Source organism: Ahaetulla prasina, chromosome 3, assembly GCF_028640845.1.
Source record: "Ahaetulla prasina isolate Xishuangbanna chromosome 3, ASM2864084v1, whole genome shotgun sequence".
NCBI lineage: Eukaryota > Metazoa > Chordata > Lepidosauria > Squamata > Colubridae > Ahaetulla > Ahaetulla prasina.
Genome location: NC_080541.1, coordinates 57,468,699 through 57,489,511, shown reverse-complemented (window position 1 = coordinate 57,489,511; position 20,813 = coordinate 57,468,699). Strand labels below are relative to the sequence as shown.

Sequence of the window (20,813 nt, the reverse complement as noted above, 5' to 3'; positions counted from 1 at the left end):
CCCTTCAATTAACTCAGTCGGTGTGGTTATGAGGTTGCAAATAAGCGGTTGTGTGTGCTTGCTTCCCGTGAACTGTGTGAAATGACCGACCCAGATTGAACCAAGATCACCTCCACCCTGGGCATGTGTGGATCCTGTGTGAAATTTATTCTGCAAATGTAAGTAGGTGATGGTCACCAATCAGTCTATGCCGTTTTGTTAGGGCCACGTAAAATATCTTTCCAAGGAAATTAATTGGAGCTTTTTACTTGTGTCCAAGAGAGTCCTAAGCTTTGCAGACCAGGCTTGTTGGGAAATGAGTCACAGAGATTCCAGGGCTTCCTCTTGCAAGATTTAACAGAGTTTGTTGGGGGAAACCTTCCAGCAGAGGTTACTGAATTCAAATTGAGTTTCAAACCAGGTGGCCTCTGGAGCCTGAAATCAATGGAGCCGGCTTCGATCGTTCTCCATGAACAAGCTGGGGGTGGAGGGGTGGGGGAAGAGTTTCAGCATTTGGCTGCCCCAGAGACAGACATAGAAAAGGTCAGAAGCTTTGGTTGGGGGTCATCATTGTGGCTCACCAGACTCTGGCTTGCTGAATCCACCCAGTTGCCAAGCGGGTTCCCATAACCACTGGAATTTAAGCCAACCCATCACTTTGTAAAGGAAGGGAGTTCGCTACACCCTGTTCCGAGGTAGGGTAGGGCTGCTGCGATTTTCAGCCTTCCTGCCGACTAAGGGAAAATGGTCTGACCTCTACTGAATAGCAAATGAATGGACCGTTTCCAGCAGAGAGTGGTGGTGGAGGCTTGAGTCTGCTTGAGCAGAGTCAAGCAAAGACCCTTTCCCCACCCAGCAGCTCAGATCTCCCTAGGGCTGTGGGGCCTAATCCCAACCAGGTTGTAAGCCCCTTTATCTGTATTAATAAACCACACATGCCCAGGGTGGAGGTGATCTTGGTTCAAGCTAGGAGACCACTATGTTCTGGCTTGGCTTCTTGCTTGCTTTGAGAGGTATCTGGCCGCCAATTCAGAACATAGAAAATCAAAAGCCACTGATGGGGGAAAGATGGAGAGTGGTCAAGGCAGAAATCAGGGTCCAGTGACTGTCCTCTGGAGAGGAAACCCTTTTGGAAGCCAGGTCTTGGAGACCATCTACGGCAGGCACGGAGTAATCCCCCCCCCTTGCTACCCAATCCTCTCATCTCTCCACTTGGTGACCTCCTAGTGCTGGACCATGATCCACAGCAAGGAAGTCTCAAATCTTCTGGAGTAGGGATCTCCAACCTTGGCAACTTTAAGCCTGGAGGACTTCAACTCCCAGAATTCCCCAGCCAGCAAAGCTTTTATAGGGATGTCCTCTTCTCTGCATACCACCTCCTGGGTGGGTTAGTTGCTGATTTATTTGCACCGTTCTGAGGGGACCTCAAAACCCATCTGCCTTCTGATTTAGTCCTTTAAAGTTCTCCATCCAAACGATATACAATTGAAATCTCGTGATACTCCAGAGCAGGGGTCTCCAACCTTGGCAGCTTTAAGCCTGGTGGACTTCAACTCCCAGAATTCTCCAGCCACCCAAAGCTGGCTGGGGAATTCTGGGAGTTGAAGTCCTCCAGACTTAAAGTTGCTAAAGTTAGAGACCCCTGCCCTGAAGGGTGCCAATTTCCGGAGGGCTCCTAAATCTGGGCTGCCATAACCCAGACCAGTAGACGGCGGCTTATAGCCCGGATCTAGAAGCCCCTTTGGCTTAGGGGGAAAATAAAATATCTTTCCCCCCCCCCCTCCAAAGCTAGATGTCCCTTAGGAGTGGGGACTGTCTTCAGACGATCTCCTGCATTTCTGGAAGAATCAGGCCAAGTCGGTGGCACCAAAGAAAACCGTAGTAGTCAAAAGCGCATCAGCTGTTGCGTTCCGGGCTCCCGCTCAGATAAGAGAGAACCTCGGTCTCTCAGTCACGCCTGCGGGGCAGGAAAAAGAGCAGCAGGTCGGTCGGCTCACAGCAACCCAGGCGGAGCTTGGCAGGAGGCCCGTCGGAGCCCGCCGCGGCGTCGGCAGACGGGGATTTAAGAAGCGTTCGGGGTAGAGTCGCCCACCAGCCCAGGCGGCTTGCAGGGGAGACGACGACAATTCCTCCTGGTTGGGCTGGAGAAGAGCGCAGCCCCGCGAAGATCTCAAAGGCTCCGGGGCGGCGGCGGGGGTGGGGGGGACGGGGACTTTCCTCCTATTTCCTGGCGATAACGCCTGGCTGCGGAGGGAAAGCGGGGGAAGGGACTTCCTCCGTTGCCAAAAACACCCTCCCCCTCCCCGCGATGACTCATCGGGTCCCTCCTCCGTTCCTGAAAACGCGGAGATAAAGCAGATAGTCCAGGAGAAGTGTCTTATGTCTGTACCTTAAATTATGCCCTTTGGGTATGGGAATCTCGCAGCATTTATTAATTTTTAATTTTAATTAATTTTTAAATTATTTTTTTAAAAATCATTTTGGGATTAGTCAATTTAGAACTACTTTCAGCGCAGTATACAAAGTTATCTGCTACAGCGTCCTACCTGCCAATGACTACTTCAGCTTCAACCGCAATAATACACAAGCGCGCCATAGATACAAACTCAAGGTAAACCGCTCCAAACTCAATTGCAGAAAATATGACTTCAGCGACAGAGTGGTCAATGCTTGGAATCCACTACCTGACCCTCTGGTTTCATCCCCAAACCTCCAAACTTTAACCCTAGACTTTCTGCTGTTGACCTCACCCCATTCCCAAGAGGTCTGTAAGGGGTGTGCGTACCATCTCTGTCCTATTGTCCCTTTTTATTCATATCCTTATCCTGTATTCATAATCATGTTTATACTTATATCTGTTATCTTTTAAGTATTTGACAAATAAATAAATAAATAAAATAAGCATCCATAGCCTTGGAGACTGGAAAAGAAGCGGGCAATGTAAGGCTAAGGATCTCACAGCAAAACTGATAAAAAGAGCCTTTGCGAGTTAAATGGGGGCTCTTTTGATCAGAATATGATACCAGGCTCAAATACTGCTGATCCACTTATCATCATGGATGCTCCAACACTGGAAGTTTTTAAGAAGAGAATGGACAACCATTTGTCTGAAATGGGATAGGATTTCCTGCCTGAGGAGGGGGTTGAATTAGAAGACCTCCAGGATCTCTTTCCCATTCTGGTATTCCCCAGTGTTTTTGAGCCAGATATGACCTGTCTACCAAATGAGGGCAGGAGAAGGAATCTGGATACCGAAGTTGGGCTGTTGCTGCATAGTTAAAGTTGGAGTGTGAAGCTGAAGGAGGTTTCAGCATAATTATCTCATAGTTGCAAAAGTGGGAAGGAAAAAAAAGGGGGAAGTTTCTCAGAATATCTCCATGGGGAATGAATAGAAGAGAGTCTGATAGGAACTGGAGCAGGATTAGAATGAAATTCCTATCACATCAAGTCATGTCAAGGGTAGTGGCAAGAATATGGCAACATTTTAATATTGTTTCTGCTATTCATATGTAATAAATTAATGTGTGATCTGAACGACCAGATTACCGGGTCTAATTAATTGCACCTTTGTGAACAAGGGCTAATAATAGCTTTCTCCTACCTCTTATTTACTCAGAAATCTGTTCCACAGAGCTCAGCCTGGAAGCCTGTGTATGTTTAGCTGCAATTACTTCTATTGTGTAGAACAGGGCTTGGTCTTAGGAAAACATGAATAAAGTTGCCCCATGAAGGCGCTCCTACTTTGGAAACATAACTGGGTTGATGTTGTCTCACCTTGTGAGTTTGTGGTGGCATGGAAATTCATGGGGTTTTCCTACTGAAGAGGTTTTGGCTGTGATTGAAACAATTTGGGAGATAAAGGTAATGTTTTCTATAAAGCAATGATGATGATGATGGGAGACTCCTCTTTGCATTTGGAGGGGGAGTTCTGATGAGGATGTGGTGGAGGGGAGTAAAATAGCTGAACAGTGCTTCAACTGGGCCTCCCTCTTGATTTCCATGCTAATCCAGCCTTCCTGCTTGCCTTTGTTGTAGATCTCCTGGATGATCTGAATGAGAGCCGGGAATGCGTCAACTGTGGCTCCATCCAGACCCCCCTGTGGAGAAGAGATGGGACTGGCAACTATCTCTGCAATGCCTGTGGGTTGTACACCAAGATGAATGGCCTCAGTAGACCCCTGATCAAACCTCAGAAGAGAGTGGTGAGTAGTAGCAGTGATGGTGCAGAGATAAAAGTATTATAGTTCTGTTTCCCCTCTAAGGTTGTACCCATAAATTGTCTATTGATAACATTAAAAACAGTTCAGTGTGAATTCAGGAGCTAGGATTACAGAACACCATTTAATGGTGTTACTGAATTAACTTTTCTTTTGCTTCCTATGGCACTTGAAGCCACATGTAAGGTAAAATAAAATAATTATTGTGTGTGGGAATACAGCTACTGTACCAATAGATGAAACATTTATTTAACTGCATGTGAAGATAGCAATGTGGTAAGAACTTAACTCTATACCTATTTAAATTTAACCATTAGGGTACACAATTAATTCCCTGACATTCCATAGTACCACAATATAGAGTTAATGTTGACTTGAGGTTGCCTTTCTGCTTGATTTAGTAGACACAATTGCAATGTTGCAAATATTTAAGATGGCAAATCCTTTTGCAAATAATGGGCGGTCACATTATTTATCTTTGGTTAACTGACCTCACTTGCATGATGCATCTGAGGAAGTAGCCTGCTGTCTGCTTTTTAGTGAGAATTGAATAGTATATGTTATATACTATTATATATATATATATATATATATATTATATATATATATATATATATATGTTCAAGCATATATATATATATATATATATATATATATATATATATATATATTGCTCTGATACTTTTAGAAATATGGTGGATTTTTATTTTTTTTTACATTTTTAGGTGCAAGTTTTTTGGTAATTGAGAGCAAGCAAAAGGCCTTCATTGTAGTTTAGCTTAGCATATAGACTTGTTGCCTGCTTTGTTCTAGTAAGAGTACAGATATTGTTCTCTTAATGAATATTCATTTGCAAATCATTGGGGCAATACTTCTGTTTTTGAAACCAAAACTGAGATGCTCACTCCCAACCAAGTGAGCTTTGAGATTTTTAAGTCTGGGTTTTAAAGAATTTAAAGTATGTCAGTGTACATAAGGATTAGAAATCACCAGTTCTTTAGAAGGAGACTATCTGCAAAACATACTTCAAGCATTCCTGACTATTTTTATTTTAATGCCTTCTAAATTAATTGATGCAAGAAATGGGTAAACCCTAAATGTTGCCATTCATTTTGAAGGGATTTAAAATAGACTTGTGGTAATTTTTTAAGAGGTGTCTTTTTTAAAAGCCATGTTAGTGGTCTGATCTGTCCTGTATCAAAGGCAGATGACCAAGGTGATAAATCCCCAATGCCGCTGTGAAAGATGGGACATTAACATTCAGAGCAAAGAAAAGGAGCAAGAGAACCTTCCATGTCCATTGTCCTAGTCCTCCTCCAAGGATTCTTTATCTCTCAGTTCTTTATCCCCCAATTTTTTATCCCAGTATTTCCTCCACTGCTTTCACTTCTCTCGATTTTCTTATGGCTGTTACTATAATATAAACAATAATGTGAAGTCACAGCTACCAGTTCTTTAGCTACTGTGGGCCTTCATAGTTATTAAGTTCTTCTCAATAACCTAGGATGTGCCAATGGTGTAGAATATGTGTGGATCCAAGCAATGTGGCATTTTGTAATTGACAGATGGAAGATTGAGATGTTTTGGTATGGCATCCACTGTGCTGATAACCACTTGGATAGCTGATTTATGCCATAATCTTTCAAAATCATTTTTTTCAGATTTTGATATTTTTGTGATACTTTATCATTAGTATCATCATCAGCCTCAACATCATCATCATTATTGAAAAGGTTTGGGATATATGATCAGTTACATATCCTACTACTGGTGGCCATAGAATAATAATGGCATCATAACTTAAGTTTTTATATATTGATATTTTTTTTAAAAAAACATGTCTTTGCGAAATGTGTGCAGGACGACACTGAGAAGAAATAATGAAAAATGTGGCTTTTTGAAGCAGTAATTTGAAGTTTTGCTGTTAAACAGTGTTTAAAATGAGCTGATACTAGTAGGATAATAGACGCAAATTTTAACTTTTATATATATTTTCCTAAAATAAATATTAAAACACATGAAGCTATAAACAAAGAGCTAACAGATTTTATCTCAAACTCTTTCAAGTTCACTTCAGTTTTTTCAAGCTGTGAGCTATTATTGTGTTAACTTTGTTTAATGTATGTTGCAATACAAATAATCAGCACTTTGTTTCCATTCTTATTTATCTAAGTTGTGTCATCTCTGCCAATCTGTTGAAGGACAAACAAGCAAATAATGCCCTCAAATTAGAGACAATGTATTTTTAAAAATCACACTTTCCTTATGAGGTTATACAATGAAGTTCCCTTAAACCAGAAGGCTTTTCAAAGTTAATCACTGCCAGGATTTTGCAATTGGTTATCTCCCTAATTTCATTAAGTGAAGCATAATCTAATTAGGAGGAATAAAGGGAACTGAATGCTTTGTCATGTTTTTTTCCCCCTCCAATTCATTTGCCCTGCCTTGCATTGTAGAGATTACAGCTATAGCGTGCTGCTCCCTAAACTATGTCCATGTATTTCAAACAAATAGACAAGAGGGATCATGGATGTATATTTCTCATATCTGAAAAATTATGTCCATGTTAACATTTAAGAACAGAAATATGACATGTTTCCATGGTAGTAATGTGTATTTTAAAAAATAGTTAACTATCAATAACAATAGTTTGTTTGAAAGGGATATATCATTCACAAATTCAAGGAACAATGTGTGCTCGTTTAAATGGGTTTATTGGAGTCTGAAAATGAAATTCTGTTGAATTTTTTTAAAATTGAGAAGATAGCAATATTGTAACATTTACTGGAGGTAAACCAGCAAAATTAGTCATACTGAGATCAGAAAAAAATCTCTTTATAGCAACTTCAAACATATATATTTGTTTTCTTGTTAAATTTCTGTGACTGCCCACTCCCCAGGTGACTGAATTAAGGGAGATTTCCACCCATATCATTTGCCATTTTTTAAAAAATACAACACTAATCAATCTGCTTCTGATAAACTTGAATATCTAGCAATTCACATTATTTCTTTTCCCAAAAAGCTTGTGCTTATACAACATATCTGTCATTAGAACAACATTTTAATGGATGTGTTTACTCTATTTTTGTTATCTTAACTGGATACATTTTATTGATCTGTGTAAAATATAACAACAGCATTTAGCTGTAATAGTACATAATATAAATAACATCCCTAAATTAGAAGGCATCAGTCGCCTTATTTCACTGAGTCACTACAGCACGTTTCTCACTTAGTGATACCCACTGAGTACAGGCAGAACTGCATTCTGGAAGATCCCAGTGAGTTTTTCTACAGAATAAAGAACACAGAATAACAGAGTTGAAAGTGAGCTTGGGGGTCTTTTAGTCCAACTCCCTGCTCAGAACAGCTTAAGGAAAAGGAGTCTCCCTTAGTTTATTTGGCTCCAGGTACTGGAATAGACATGTGCAGAGCGTTTCCTTGGCCACGTTATGGAACTGGCTTGCTTCTTCTGGGATCTTTTCTGAAATTTTACTCTAGTCTACCAGCTTTTTTTATTTTATTTGTCACATTTATAGAGTTGCCTGATTCCAGGAAGGTTCTGCGTGGCGAATGATATTAACAATAGCAAGAAACAGTATAACAAAGGAAAGAATGATGGGTATCCAGAAGTGAACTTTCAGGCTAGCATGCAGAGCCCTATGAGAGATTAGGCTAAAGTCAATTTAGCCCTAAGCCAAGGATAATGACTGCCCAATGTTACTGGGAATCAGGCAGCATATTAATTAATTAATGGCTATGGAGATTCACAGTCATTCAGGTCATGGTTGTTCTACAAATGCTTTTTCAAAAAGCAACCGGACTTTGTTTTCTGAGCTGTGCTCAAGCTGAAGCTGAAGAAGCTTCTTGGATGAGAAGCGAAACGTCTTCAAAGAAAAAAAAGCAAAATCTGGTTGCCTTTTGAAAAAGCACTTTTGGGATAATTAATTAATGAAATAAATAACCATGTTTTTAAAGATATAGTAAGGGTAAGGACATGTGGACCTCTGTTCTAGAGCACGGGTCTCCAACCTCAGCAACTTTAAGACTTGTGGGCTTCAACTCCCAGAATTCCACAGCGAGCTTTGCTTTGCTGGCTGTGGAATGCTGGGAGTTGAAGTCCACAAGTCTTAAAATTGCCAAGGTTGGAGACCCCTGTTCTAGAGCGTAGGTGCTGTGAACAAGAGCTCTCCCACTCACTTCCTGGGTGCTAATCAGTGGGACTTAGGATATCCTCCCCTTCCAATATTGACCAGCCCTGTCTCTGTTTAGTTTTCTCCGGATCAGCTAAGATCATCTGTCAAAACATGCTTAAGTAGAGGCGTAACTTACATTTTTAGATATATAGAGAGCATCCCTGGTTACAGTAGAGAAAGAACATTTTAAGACTTTATCCAGTGATATCTATTCACCGTGGGTTGCCTTTGCAGATCCTAAAACTGCATCAAAAAGTTTGGTTATCTTCCATAGCAGAGCCTGGCTGATCTATAAAGAAAAATAAAACAAAGTAGTTCTTTGTATGAGTAAAAGTTGGCTGTTAAAATTTTGTCTGTAATAATTTTTTTTTTAAAAAAGCAGAGCCAGACTAGTTTTATTTTGTTTTTATTATGCTGGCAAGATTAACAGAAGCAGCATTTCAGAAATGTTTCTAGTAAACCAATGGATCCTTTTGCGGAAAGATAAACGAGGCTGTCTAAGTGAAGTGATTTTTGCTGTAATGCATTCTTTTATAACCTTGAAGAAGGCAACTGCAGCTTCCTGGAATGACATTTTCTGTGCTGTGTTTGTATGTTTGCAAAGCTCTCCTCACACACTGGTGGTGGTTTTTTTTTTTTAATTAGCGCTACAATTCTTTTGCAAAACAGCAGATTTATGATATAGCTGGAATTCCTTGTCTCTAATTAATGTAAGAGAGATCAGTTGCTGCAAGAAATGTTATAACCCCGTCACCTTCACGTTATGTGTTTAGGGGGACTCTTTCCTCTTTGGATATAAACTCCACAATTGCACCATTATTTCTGATGAACAGTTGCCTCTCCTTGGCTTCAGACATTGCAGAAGACAGTCTTAACTGTCTTGTTTATAATATAGGCCTTTTTTGTTCTGGGTGAGTTTACTGATATTCTCTTTCTTGCCCTCTAAAAGGCAAGCCCACTTCTAAAAAAACATTTTGGAATGTGACTTATTTTGCAGAACTCTCACAGGCTAGAGGGAAGTGATTTATACATTCGGATGATCCCAAAACAATTTTGGGCTGGGGGCAGACTTGGTACAATTTCCTGAAACCATCATAATTCAGAAGACTGTCTTTTTGACATGGCTCTTACTGCTTTTTATTTGTTATTTTGTGGAAATGGGAAGTGTTTGTTTTTTTAATAACCAGATCATATACTGGTTAGAAAGGAACTAAGAACAGTTGGAGAGCAGAAGAATTAACATAAAAGATACAATACTATCATTTAATGTGTACATAATATGAACAAAAATAAAAGTTTCAGTGACACAATATATTTCAAAATATTCTAGGGCTATTTAAATATAGTAGAACATAGTTACATTATATGTTTTTTCATTATAGTATGTTTTTATTAAACATTTTTAAGAGAAGAAAAGAAAAAAGACAGAAAAGGAAAAAATAAAGCACAAAATAGATAAATGGAAAAGCTTTAAAAAAACTAGATTAAAAATTTAGTATTTCATTGATTAGCTTTAAATAACTGAATATACTATAATGTATTAGAAATCACAAATCATTTATGAAATCCAGATAATATATCAGCAATGATCAGTGCAGTATAAATCATAAAATCAGATTAACAATTATAATTAATTGTATTCTTATTGTTTGTCCAATCTAGGTTTGGTGATTTTCTTGCAGAAAACACCAAAAACCCACAGTTCAACCCTAAGACTCAGATAATCCCTAATTGGTATGAAGTATGGGCATCATGTATTTTAGAAAGTGAAATAACTTTGTATTTCAAAAGTTTCACAGTTTCACTTTTGAAATACAAAGTTATTTTGGATATCAAGGCATACAACTAGAACTTAATTAATTAGCCATTTTTCTGCAGAAAGAACCATGTTGACTTTCCAATAAAAATGTAAAATAACTTTGCATCCATTATCATATACAAAGTTAAATCAATATAGTTTGTGGGAATGTAAGGTTTAGTAATATGTAATTTTTAAAAACAGCAAGTTGGAAAAGGAATTCAGCTTTATAATGTTGTTTTATTCTATTATGCATCATTTTCAAAAATCGTTGCACTTATAGTATTGCCACCAAACATGGAAACTGGTAATGACATTTTCGACAATTTAAAAGAATGAACTGTTTTAGCAGCCCCTAGGAGCCAGAAGTGGAATAACATATCAATAATATAACATCTTATGTCAGTTTTCTCAAAGTATAATATTTAATGTGAATTAGCATTTTTCCCTACTAAATTTATCATTACCACATAGCAGCTAATGAATCTAAATGTTGCATTTATTTTATCCAACAATATTTAACTTGTGTCCTGAGTCATAGTTCACCAACAATTGATAAAAAACTCCCAAATTTTATGTTACGAGGTTATCAAAGTAAGACATATGGCTGGATATTCCCCCATGGTTTTGCAGGTTTTTTTTCTTTTACAGCTATATTTTTTATTTGAAGATATCAAAACAATTTGGCTGGTTGTGGCCATTCCAGAACAGAAAAATCTACAAGGATTCTATCTTTTTTGCTAATTATCTCTGGTAGTCTGTACAATTTAATTACCTTTCCTTCACTGTAAAGGATCTCAATGGGAAACATTAACCATGCCTAAGCTGAGGCCTTGTTTTTGTCCAGGAGAGCGAAAAGCAATGACTGTAGTCTGAAATCAGTCAGATAAGCTCTCGGACCAAATGCGTAAGCATTGACTGAAGACACAACATGATTCTCGGCCCTGAAGATGTGTTTCAATGCTTTTATGCTATAGAGACTTTTATTCTTGAGAAATGTTGAGACTGCCTTTGCCTTATCTACCTGTTATTTACTGGTGCCTCCTCTTCTTTTCACAGGCGTTTTTATAATTTTTTGCAGCTGCTTGTGTGGGAGGAAGGTCAAGTCACAGATGGGGCCATTGATGTTTTCCCCTTCTCTTATGTTTACCTCTCTAGCCTTCTTCAAGGCGATTGGGCTTATCCTGTGCGAACTGTCATACCACAACCACCACTCTTTGGCGCAGGAATGCAGAAGGAGAGCCCGTGTGCAATGCTTGTGGCCTGTACATGAAGCTTCATGGGGTAAGCAGGAGCTTATTTCAAGCTCTTTCAGTTTCACGTGCAACTGACCCTCAGGGGAAATGCTTATTAGGATTTATGGAAGGCCATATCCAACCCTGCTGGAGAGATCCCAGAGGAATAAAAATGCTTTTCTTGCCTGTTTGTTTTATGTGTTTGCAGTTGCATCTAGAGCTAAAAGATACAGGGGAATGTCAACAGAGAAATGGCATCCCTCTCTGTCACATCCCCTTCATATAATGTTTCAGCGAAGCTACACTGAATACAAAACAGAAGTAATTAGTTGTTGCTATTGCCGGGCCTCATATAATGCGAATGATAAGAAGAAAAGGAACTATTCTCCGTTTTAAAGTATCCTTCAGTTAGAAACATTCTAATAATAAATAAGCTTCCTTGTTAAATGCTGACAAAGGAGAAATAATAAAGGAGACTAATTGAGAGAGTCCACTTTTTATCATATAGAGACAAGAAAGTTTCAGAAGAGGAATGTCTATTTTTATCTATGCACATATTGTTTATTTACACCAAGGAGCCCTGGTGGCACATTGGTTAGAGTGTAGTGTTACAGACAAACTCTGCCCACAACCTGGAGTTCAATCCTAATGAGCTCAAGGTTGACTCATCCTTCCATCCTTCCAAGGTTTGTAAAATGAGGATTTAGATTGTTGGGGGCAATATGCAAATAATGTTCTATATTGTAAACTGCCCAGAGAGTGCTGTTAAGACCTATTGGGCGATATATAAATTTCAATTCTATTGCTATAAACCTATATCTAAGAAGGAAAGAAGGAAAGGCGGGGCGGGGGGAGGATAGGAACAAAATTCACAATGGAAAGGGCAAAATAGATGCTTAAAAGTTTCTTCAAAGCGTCTTCTTCAAAGCCTAAAAGTATGGTGAGCATCTTGCTGATGTTCATCTCCAATTCAAGGTAGGCTAATCTCTTCCTGAAATTGTGCTTTGAATGTTCTTGTTCTCTTGGACAACAGGTGGAACTAGAATGTGCTTTCTGCAATGCTCCCTAATTCCAGTGTCATCCAGTGTTGAGGTTCTCTCCAGCATAGGAGGAAGAAGCAAACTGGTCATTCTCTCCCAGATGTAAAAAGCCAAAGTTGTTTCTCTAGTTGCCCTGATCCTCTTTCTGGTAAATAGGAGATTCAATCTAATGAAATACAGGACATTTTGTGTGAACACCCAAAAAGTAGTCCTGAAAGGAGGAAGAGACAAAGATGTTGAGTGGTTTACCAATCCCAAAAGTTTTGGGGGTAGGCAGAACTCATGCTTTTTAATGTATTTTATTTTTAAACTTTAGAATAACCTTAAAACAATTCTAATTGGAAACAATGGGAAGAATAAATAATAGGGTACCTTCCAGTGGATCTGAGGCTTAAGGTCACTCTGCTGAACATAATGGTGTAATTTTGCTTATGGAATAATGAGGCTGATAAAAGGAAATAATTTCTGAAATTTGATGTTTTATGTTTCTGCATTCTCATTAGGTGCCCCGACCTCTTGCTATGAAAAAAGAGGGAATTCAAACCAGGAAACGAAAACCAAAGAATATAGCTAAGACAAAATCATGCTCTGGTAAATATATTGGTAAATAAGAGTTTAAACAGGGAAGGAGAATTTTCTATGGTGGAATTGTTCTAATTCAGGGTGTTACCTTTCCAGGTAATAATAACAATAATGCTGTTCCTATGACTCCAACTTCCACATCTTCTACAAACTCAGATGACTGTAGAAAAAATGCTTCCCCAAGCACACAAACAGCCTCAGGGGTAAGTGATAAAATAAAATCCATACTTGCAAGTAGATATCCATTGCTCTTGTTATCTCCACTTTTATCTTATCTACTATTATAACAGTAATCTAAATAAACTGTTCTGTTTGTTAGCTGATACTGGAGTGGAAATTTCTCAGGAAATTGCCTATAAATGCAAACATAGTGTAAATCTAAAGTACTTTACAAACATCTTTATTAAAGGTTTGCTTTCAGGCACGTATCTTATTTATACTATATTGGATTATATATTATATTGTATTGTATATTATATATTATATTGTGCTGTATAATATATATTACATTGTACTAAGTTGTCTAGTAGACATTGGCTCTGATCCCAGATGGGAAGATTCATAGGCTAAAATATTGTCCATGTACACATTCAACATCCTTTCTCTAAGTGTTATCAAGAATCCATTCAAAGTCAGCAAACCAAGGAGGGAATTCTCAGAAAAATTATAAAACAATGTACAGTAATTGTATTCATATGACATCTCATTCTCATTCATTCCTTCCAGAAATATACTTTTATTTCAACTAGATATTTTTTTAGCATCTGGTAGCATTCAAAGTGGGAGACAATGGATCTTGCCATTCATTGTCCAATACCTGAACCTCATACCATGTCCTTTTAGCTTAGTAGTAATTAGATCTCTCGTACTGTGCTACTTTCTAATATTATCAAAATATCTGTTTATAAGGCTTTTGAAGCAAGAGAAGCCACTATAAAGCAATTTAACAAGATCCTATTAAAGTTACCACTTTGTATCAAAACCAAGCAATCATTTTGCAGAACAAGCTATAGAATTTTCAGCAGTGGGATTCTCTATCTAACTCTACATTAAAATTACAAATTTGAATTGTACATTAATTTCTATGGAGATACATTGAGGATTTATTATACTTAAGAGTTACTTCCTTGAGTTACTTATAAAGTAATAAGATGGGATAAAAATCTAATGAATAAATAAATAAAATTACCCATGACTTTACTTAAACCCTATATTTTATATATATTTACTATATTAATAAATTACTAGTATATGACAAGTAATATATTAAATATATATTACTTGTCACAAGACATCCAGTTCTCACAAAGCAAATTGTTCCCTTTCTGTTTGGGGATTATACATCACATTCCACAAGAACTAGAAACATGTCTGTTTTTAAAAATGAGAATTCAGTACTTCATTACCCTGATGACTTCAGTCTGATAAATCAATAACTATTCTCAGAAAGTTTGCTGGACTGAAATCAGTCTAGTTCAAATATATTAAATATAGAGCTTAAGTAAAGTCATGGGTAATTTTTATTTATTTATTAGATTTTTATCCCACTTTTATTACTTTATAAATCTCGAGTCGAACATAATACTCCTTCCTTCTCCTATTTCCCCCCACAATAACAACCTTGTGTGAGAGAATGACTGGCCCAAAGTCACCCAGCCTACTTTCATGGCTAAGGTGAAACTAGAACTCATGGTCTCCTGGTTTCTAGGCTAGCACCTTAACCAGCACACCAAACTGGGTCTTTTTTTTCTCCCTTTGATTTTTCTTTTTCCATTAATTTCAGTAGGATCAAAATGCAGTTAGATTTCTCTGGATTCATTCCATTATTTTCAATATGTCTCACTTTTATTTCCTGTTACAATAATAACACAATTAAGATGCCCTTAATTATGTCAGATCACATTTGTTAGATTAGAATTCCCTACAGGAAATCAAGGGGGAAGTTTACTGATTGCAACAAATGAAGAGGTAATGTTACAGAGGTTGTATTCAGCCAGTTTGGAGTGGTTCACCTGAACCGGTAGGAGAAATCACGGGTGGGCCCGCTCCAGCCCAACTGCCCCAGCTCTATGCCATCCTATTTAGGCACGATTTTGAGGCCAGGCACAAGCGCGGAAGGCATGCATGCCAGCAAAGTGTGGAAGGCCGGGCACATGTTTAGATGCGGCCTGCGCGCACATTTGCAAACTGGTAGGGAAAGTAAGTGAACACCACCCCTATAATGTTACCCTTTGACATATTCCAGAAAAGAAACATTTCTTCCTTGGTGTCTATCTATGCTTTCATTAAGTGTATTTATTGATACAGTATAAACAATGAAATCTAGTCCAAGCTGTTAGAAATATTTACTCAATCTAAGTATCAATGGTGAGGAGCATTTGATTAATTTACAGACTGAGCATGCAGCCTTAAATTAAAAATGTTTTGTCTGGAATAGTCTAAGATGAGGCACAAGTTGGCTGAAATCCTTTTCTACTAGGGAAAAATTCTTTCTTTTGATTGACCCCAAGGATTTGTTGTCAGAAAAATCCTTATCTCTGGCCAAAACGTGCTGGCAGAGAAAACAGAACTAAGTTGAGCTAGGGCAGGATAAGAAAATAAAACCACTTATAAAGCCCTCCCAAATTAGGGACCCACACAGATTATTGGCATAGATAGAGGTAAAACTAAGGGTAACCTTCATAAATTTCCAATGCACTGACTTCAGGGCACTGACTTTTGTCATACGTTCTTAAATTATGCCTATCCTGATAATACTGAAGCCAAGATGTTGCGCAACAGGACTTCCCAAGCATTGGATTACTTGGCTTCTAGACATTTTGGCCATGTGGGGAAAAGAAAAACATTCTCATAAGAATTTAATACAGAGATAGACTATTACACTTCAAAACCTCACTCATCTTTAGAAATCTGTCTAACTACAGTATTGCTCAAAATTAGAAACATAGGTTCCAGATTCTTTGAGGCAGAAAATGCAAAATAACTTTAGGTGTCATCTCTAAAATTTGGTTAACATAAATGAAAAAGCAAAAGAGCTCCAACTCTTTACAGTAAAATAAAGCTCTTGGTGTTGTCCATGAACATACTCTTATCCACTTGGCATCATTGTCTTCTCCATCCTTGACACACACACTGGCCCTCCCCCATATTAACCATGGAACAAAAATGTCTATTTATTTACTCGCTTGTTTGTTTGTTTGATTGATTGATTGCATACCTGCTTTTATTATTTTTATAAGTAACTCGAAATGGCAAATGTATCTAATACTCCTTCCTCCTCCTATTTTCATGTATCTAATTTAATTATCATTCATCCAATTAATGCAGGATGAAGTTAGGACTGTGCTGAAACCTGAATTTGAATTTGAAGGGCAAATATGATTCAGAGCAGGGGTCTCCAACCTTGACAACTTTAAGCCTGGAGGACTTCAACTTAATGTTGCCAAGGTTGGAGACCCCTGATTCAGGGCATGCTTAGGTTTCTTGCTAGAAAGATTCTGAAGCAACTCACAGAGTTGATCGGTGATCCTGCAACATCTGGTTTGAAGATGTTCTTGACAGTTCTTGACAAATTAAATTTTGCTATTTGGATCTCTGCACAACCCTTTTAGAAATGCCTACAAATATATTAGCAAAACTCTCCTCTGACCAGACTCAGTTCTGTACAAAAACTATTTTTACATTCTCAGATACAAAGGCAGGGTGTTCTCAAGAAATAGCGCTGCCCAAAACTGAGAAGTATTTGCTCATGCACATCATATGAAAATGAGCTGATGGTGTCCATTCGGACACTTGAATGCACTATAAGAAAAGCAAAAGAGATTTTGCTACAGAAAAGTTACTTTGTTGCATATATAGTGCACAACTGTAAAGATATATATATTTTACTTCAGTTAAAGTGCCCTGGTTTAGATTTAAAGCTCTTTTAAATTCTGCTGCTGGTTTCATAATGGGACTTTTTTCTTTGTATTTTAAATGTATTGTGTTCAATGATCTTTTGCAAACTATCACCCATTCTGGTGGCACTCAATCAGGAACAAATTGCTGAAGATAGAGCAAGATGGATTTGAAAGGGTTTTGTGTTATATTTCTCTAATCTGACAGCCACTGGAGGTGTGATATTCTTCCCATGCGCTATTCATTGTTCACAGATGTTCAAACTGGAGATGGGGATGATGGGAGAAGTGGTCCAATATAATTGGAAGGAGTCAGGTTGGGGAAAGCCATTTATATTGCACTGTTTTTTTTTTTTTTTTGGCCAGTCAGAAAAATTCCAAATTAACAGGAAAGATTAAAAGATAATGTTCGGGACTGAATAGGAAGGAAGTTTTAGACACTAGCGTTTTTCAGTTCTTGGAAAAGTTGTTAATGGACAGAAGAAAACACATTCTTTTCCTGGGATAGAAATGATTTATTACGTTTTTCTAGACAACTGTGCCAAAAGCATTATTGAAAATGTGGAGATTCAGCAAAAATTCACAAAGACAACAATTATATTCAGCTGAAACTGACTTTAATTCACTCAAACTCTGAAAACTTTAGGAGCCTCCTTTTTGTATGCAAGAAGGCAGGTAAATTTAGACTCAGAATGATCCCTGGCATCTGATTATGCCCATTTTAAAATAATCACCAGATTATGAACATCTTCCACCGAGGGCATAGAAGCAAATAGGAGGAGACTATTCAGATAGTCTTCTCCTAGTTGCTAATAGTTTAGCAACTGTTTGAAGTTATAACGGCACTGAAAAAAGTAACTTACATCTGGTCCTCGCACTTACGACCATCACAGGAATCCCACAATCACATGATCAAAAATTGGGGGCAATTTGGAAACCGGTATGTATTTGTGAGGGTTGCGGCATCCTGGGGTCAAAACCGTCTAACCCTAAGTTCCATTGGCAACCTTCCCAAGCTGCTTCTGCCAAGCAGAGTCAATGGGAGAAGCCAGATTCACTTAACGATTGCATGATTTGCTTAATAACCATGGCAAAAAAGGTTGTAAAAGTCAGACGCGACAGAAATTCTGGTTGCAAATCTGGACATAAATCAAGGACTGTCTGTAACGACTGACTAATGAAAGAAACACGTCAGAATACCTGTCTGAATAAAATATGTCTGTCTGCATGTTTAGCCCATTTAGTCTTGACCTCAGCCATGGGACCACAAAATACTTTTATAGGGATGTCCTCTTCTCTGCATACCACCCTCCTGGGTGGGTTAGTTGCTGATTTATTTGCACCATTCTGAGGGGACCTCAAAACCCATCTGCCTTGTGATTTAGTCCTTTAAAGGTCTCTGTCCGAATGATATACAATTGACATCTCATGATACTCCAGAGCAGGGGTCTCCAACCTTGGCAACTTTAAGCCTGGAGGATTTCAACTTTGGGAGTTGAAGTCCTCCAGGCTTAAAGTTGCCAAGGTTGGAGACCCCTGCTCCAGATAATTGCCTGCTTTGGGCATAAAAATGTCTTATTTGGGTGGTGGGTTAGGCAGTGGGTGGGTGGGACTTAGTCCCACTTCATTGCTTACCCCAGTCTGGTATCTTAGATGGCTGCTTCTGGGAGCCTATTAGCAAATTGTGGGCTTGGTTCCAAAAGGGCAGCTCATAAATAGTGAAATGTGAGCTCACCAACTTAAAGAAGAAGCGAGGATTAAAAAGAACTGGAATTTGCAAGGATATGATCATTCATAACAACTCAGTCCACATTGTCTAGAGCAGTCAGTGTGTTTTTCCACTCCGGTGGCTGATCTGTTATCACAAGGTCAACTTCTGGAATTTACACTGAAACTTTGCATTGAATATTCTCCATGGTAGTCTGTAACCCAGACTGATGACCAGTCCCCTGTAGCTGCACACCAAAGTGAGCATCTGAACTGCGGGAAAAGCAGCAGCACCAACGCACACACATACGTGTTTGAGAGAGAGAGAGAGAGGAGAGAGAGAGAGAGAAACAGGTGTTCATTCTTTGGGAATTCCCTGTCCCATCTCAGTTAGAGATTACTTCTTACTGAACATTAAAATAATGTATTTTGTTTTTTTTTTTGCTGCAGGCAGTCTCTTCTGTGATGTCCAGCCGGGGTGAGAGCACCAGTCCCGAGACTAGCGCACTCAAATATTCTGGCCAGGAAGGCCTCTACTCCGGTGTTAGCCTGACTTCCACTGCAGAAGTGACAGCTTCTGTGAGACAAGATTCTTCCTGGTGTGCCTTAGCTCTAGCGTGAATTGGTGGCACATCAATGCTGGTGTGGATATTTGCCCGGGGCTGCAGCCAGTCATTTGCCCTTGTGTTGGATATTTTTGCCTTGATCAAGCAGTCCAAGAAGCTGTAGCAGTGAGGGCAGGGACGTTTTGCCCATCATACCTGCTTCTAGATAACATTTCTTCCCTGCAACACTGACTCTCCAAGTCATGAGTCTGCAAGAGATTCAAGGGAGTTGGAACTGCTTTTTTTTTTTTTAACTCAACAAGGAGTGCCCTTCTGCACTATTCATAGATCTTCACCGTGACTATCTATGCTGGCCTCGTATATTTGAGGATTGTGTCTTTGTCTCACTCCCACGTGACCAACATCCAAGACCTGATTGATGTTGACATTTTTCTTTTCTTTTTGTAGACAAAGTAGGCAAAGCTTACATTACAGCGGATAATGCAGTGTAGAAGAGCAATGCAAATGTGCATCTTGTCCATATGTGTAACTGCATATCTTGTACTTGACAGTTTCTGATCTTTCTCCCAGGTCAGTGTTCCCAGCTAGTGCCTTCTGCTCTATATTTTCTGGGTAGTTTTTCTGAAGTAAGTAAAGACCAATGAAGGAAAACATTTGGTACACCCTTCTCAAGTTAGAACTTGCTAACAAGAACGTATACTGAAATATTTGCATTATCGTCTTTTAAGTATATACTGTGATGGAAGAGGTGGAGCATCTACGATATGACTGAACTGTATGTAGTCAGTCAGAATTTGTAAACAGGGTAGCCTTTAAAAAAAAAAGAGATCCCTTTTGCATATACACAATTTTGTTTTCATGAAAAGTGCAATTTCTCTTGCAGCAATCAGTGTTAAATCATAAGCATAAGATTTAACCGCAGTTTTTATACGAATGAATGGAATGAATGTAAACATTTTAACTTAATGGTACATAAATAATTTAAAAGAAAACAAGTTAAACTAGGCATCTTTATAGGGTTTTTTTTATTGCAACAAAAATGTTTGATGTCTGTGTTTCTGATTTTCAAGCAAACGTTTCAAGAACAAAAGTTTTCTCAGGAAAAAAAAAAGATTGGCCTGTCTAACCTAGCCTTCCACAAAGCTCTTGGCCTCCAACCGAGTTGGATTGCAATGCCCAGAACACCAACCCTGCATCATGGAAGATTGATGCTGATTGGGAATTCTGATAGTTGTAGCTAGACCTATGGAGCAGGGCTGGCCTATCTAGTCATAAGCTTTTATAGATACACAGTCATCCCTACTCTCTTACCACCAATAAAGTATGTGCTAGAAAAGTGTCCATTGCAATAAAACTTTACTACCTAATGGCAAAATATGTAAATACTTCATCAGAATTTTGAAACAATTTTCAAATATTGGATGCAGTCTGTAGAATATAGACTGACCTGTAGCTAGGTTGGTTTACATATTTTTCAAAGCAAAAGCCAATATTGGGATGTCATGTGGAAAGTTGTTTTCACCAGAGGATTAAAAATAAAAAGATTACGTGTTCTATCCATATGTGATTTCTCTTTAATATACTGCAAAATAAA

At 38.4% G+C, this 20,813-nt stretch overlaps 1 protein-coding gene across 1 annotated transcript in view; it reads left to right on the top strand.

Annotated features, from left to right (window-relative positions):
- GATA6 (GATA binding protein 6) overlaps window positions 1-20,558 on the top strand; it is a 31,631-nt gene extending 11,073 nt beyond the window's left edge. Inside the window, exons 3-7 of the mRNA XM_058176419.1 lie at window positions 4,015-4,181; window positions 11,352-11,477; window positions 12,972-13,059; window positions 13,147-13,253; window positions 19,104-20,558. Coding sequence (XP_058032402.1) covers window positions 4,015-4,181; window positions 11,352-11,477; window positions 12,972-13,059; window positions 13,147-13,253; window positions 19,104-19,274 — 659 coding nt within the window. The 3' untranslated portion in view covers window positions 19,275-20,558. The remainder of the gene's footprint in view (window positions 1-4,014; window positions 4,182-11,351; window positions 11,478-12,971; window positions 13,060-13,146; window positions 13,254-19,103) is intronic.
- Window positions 20,559-20,813: the final 255 nt, after the last annotated feature.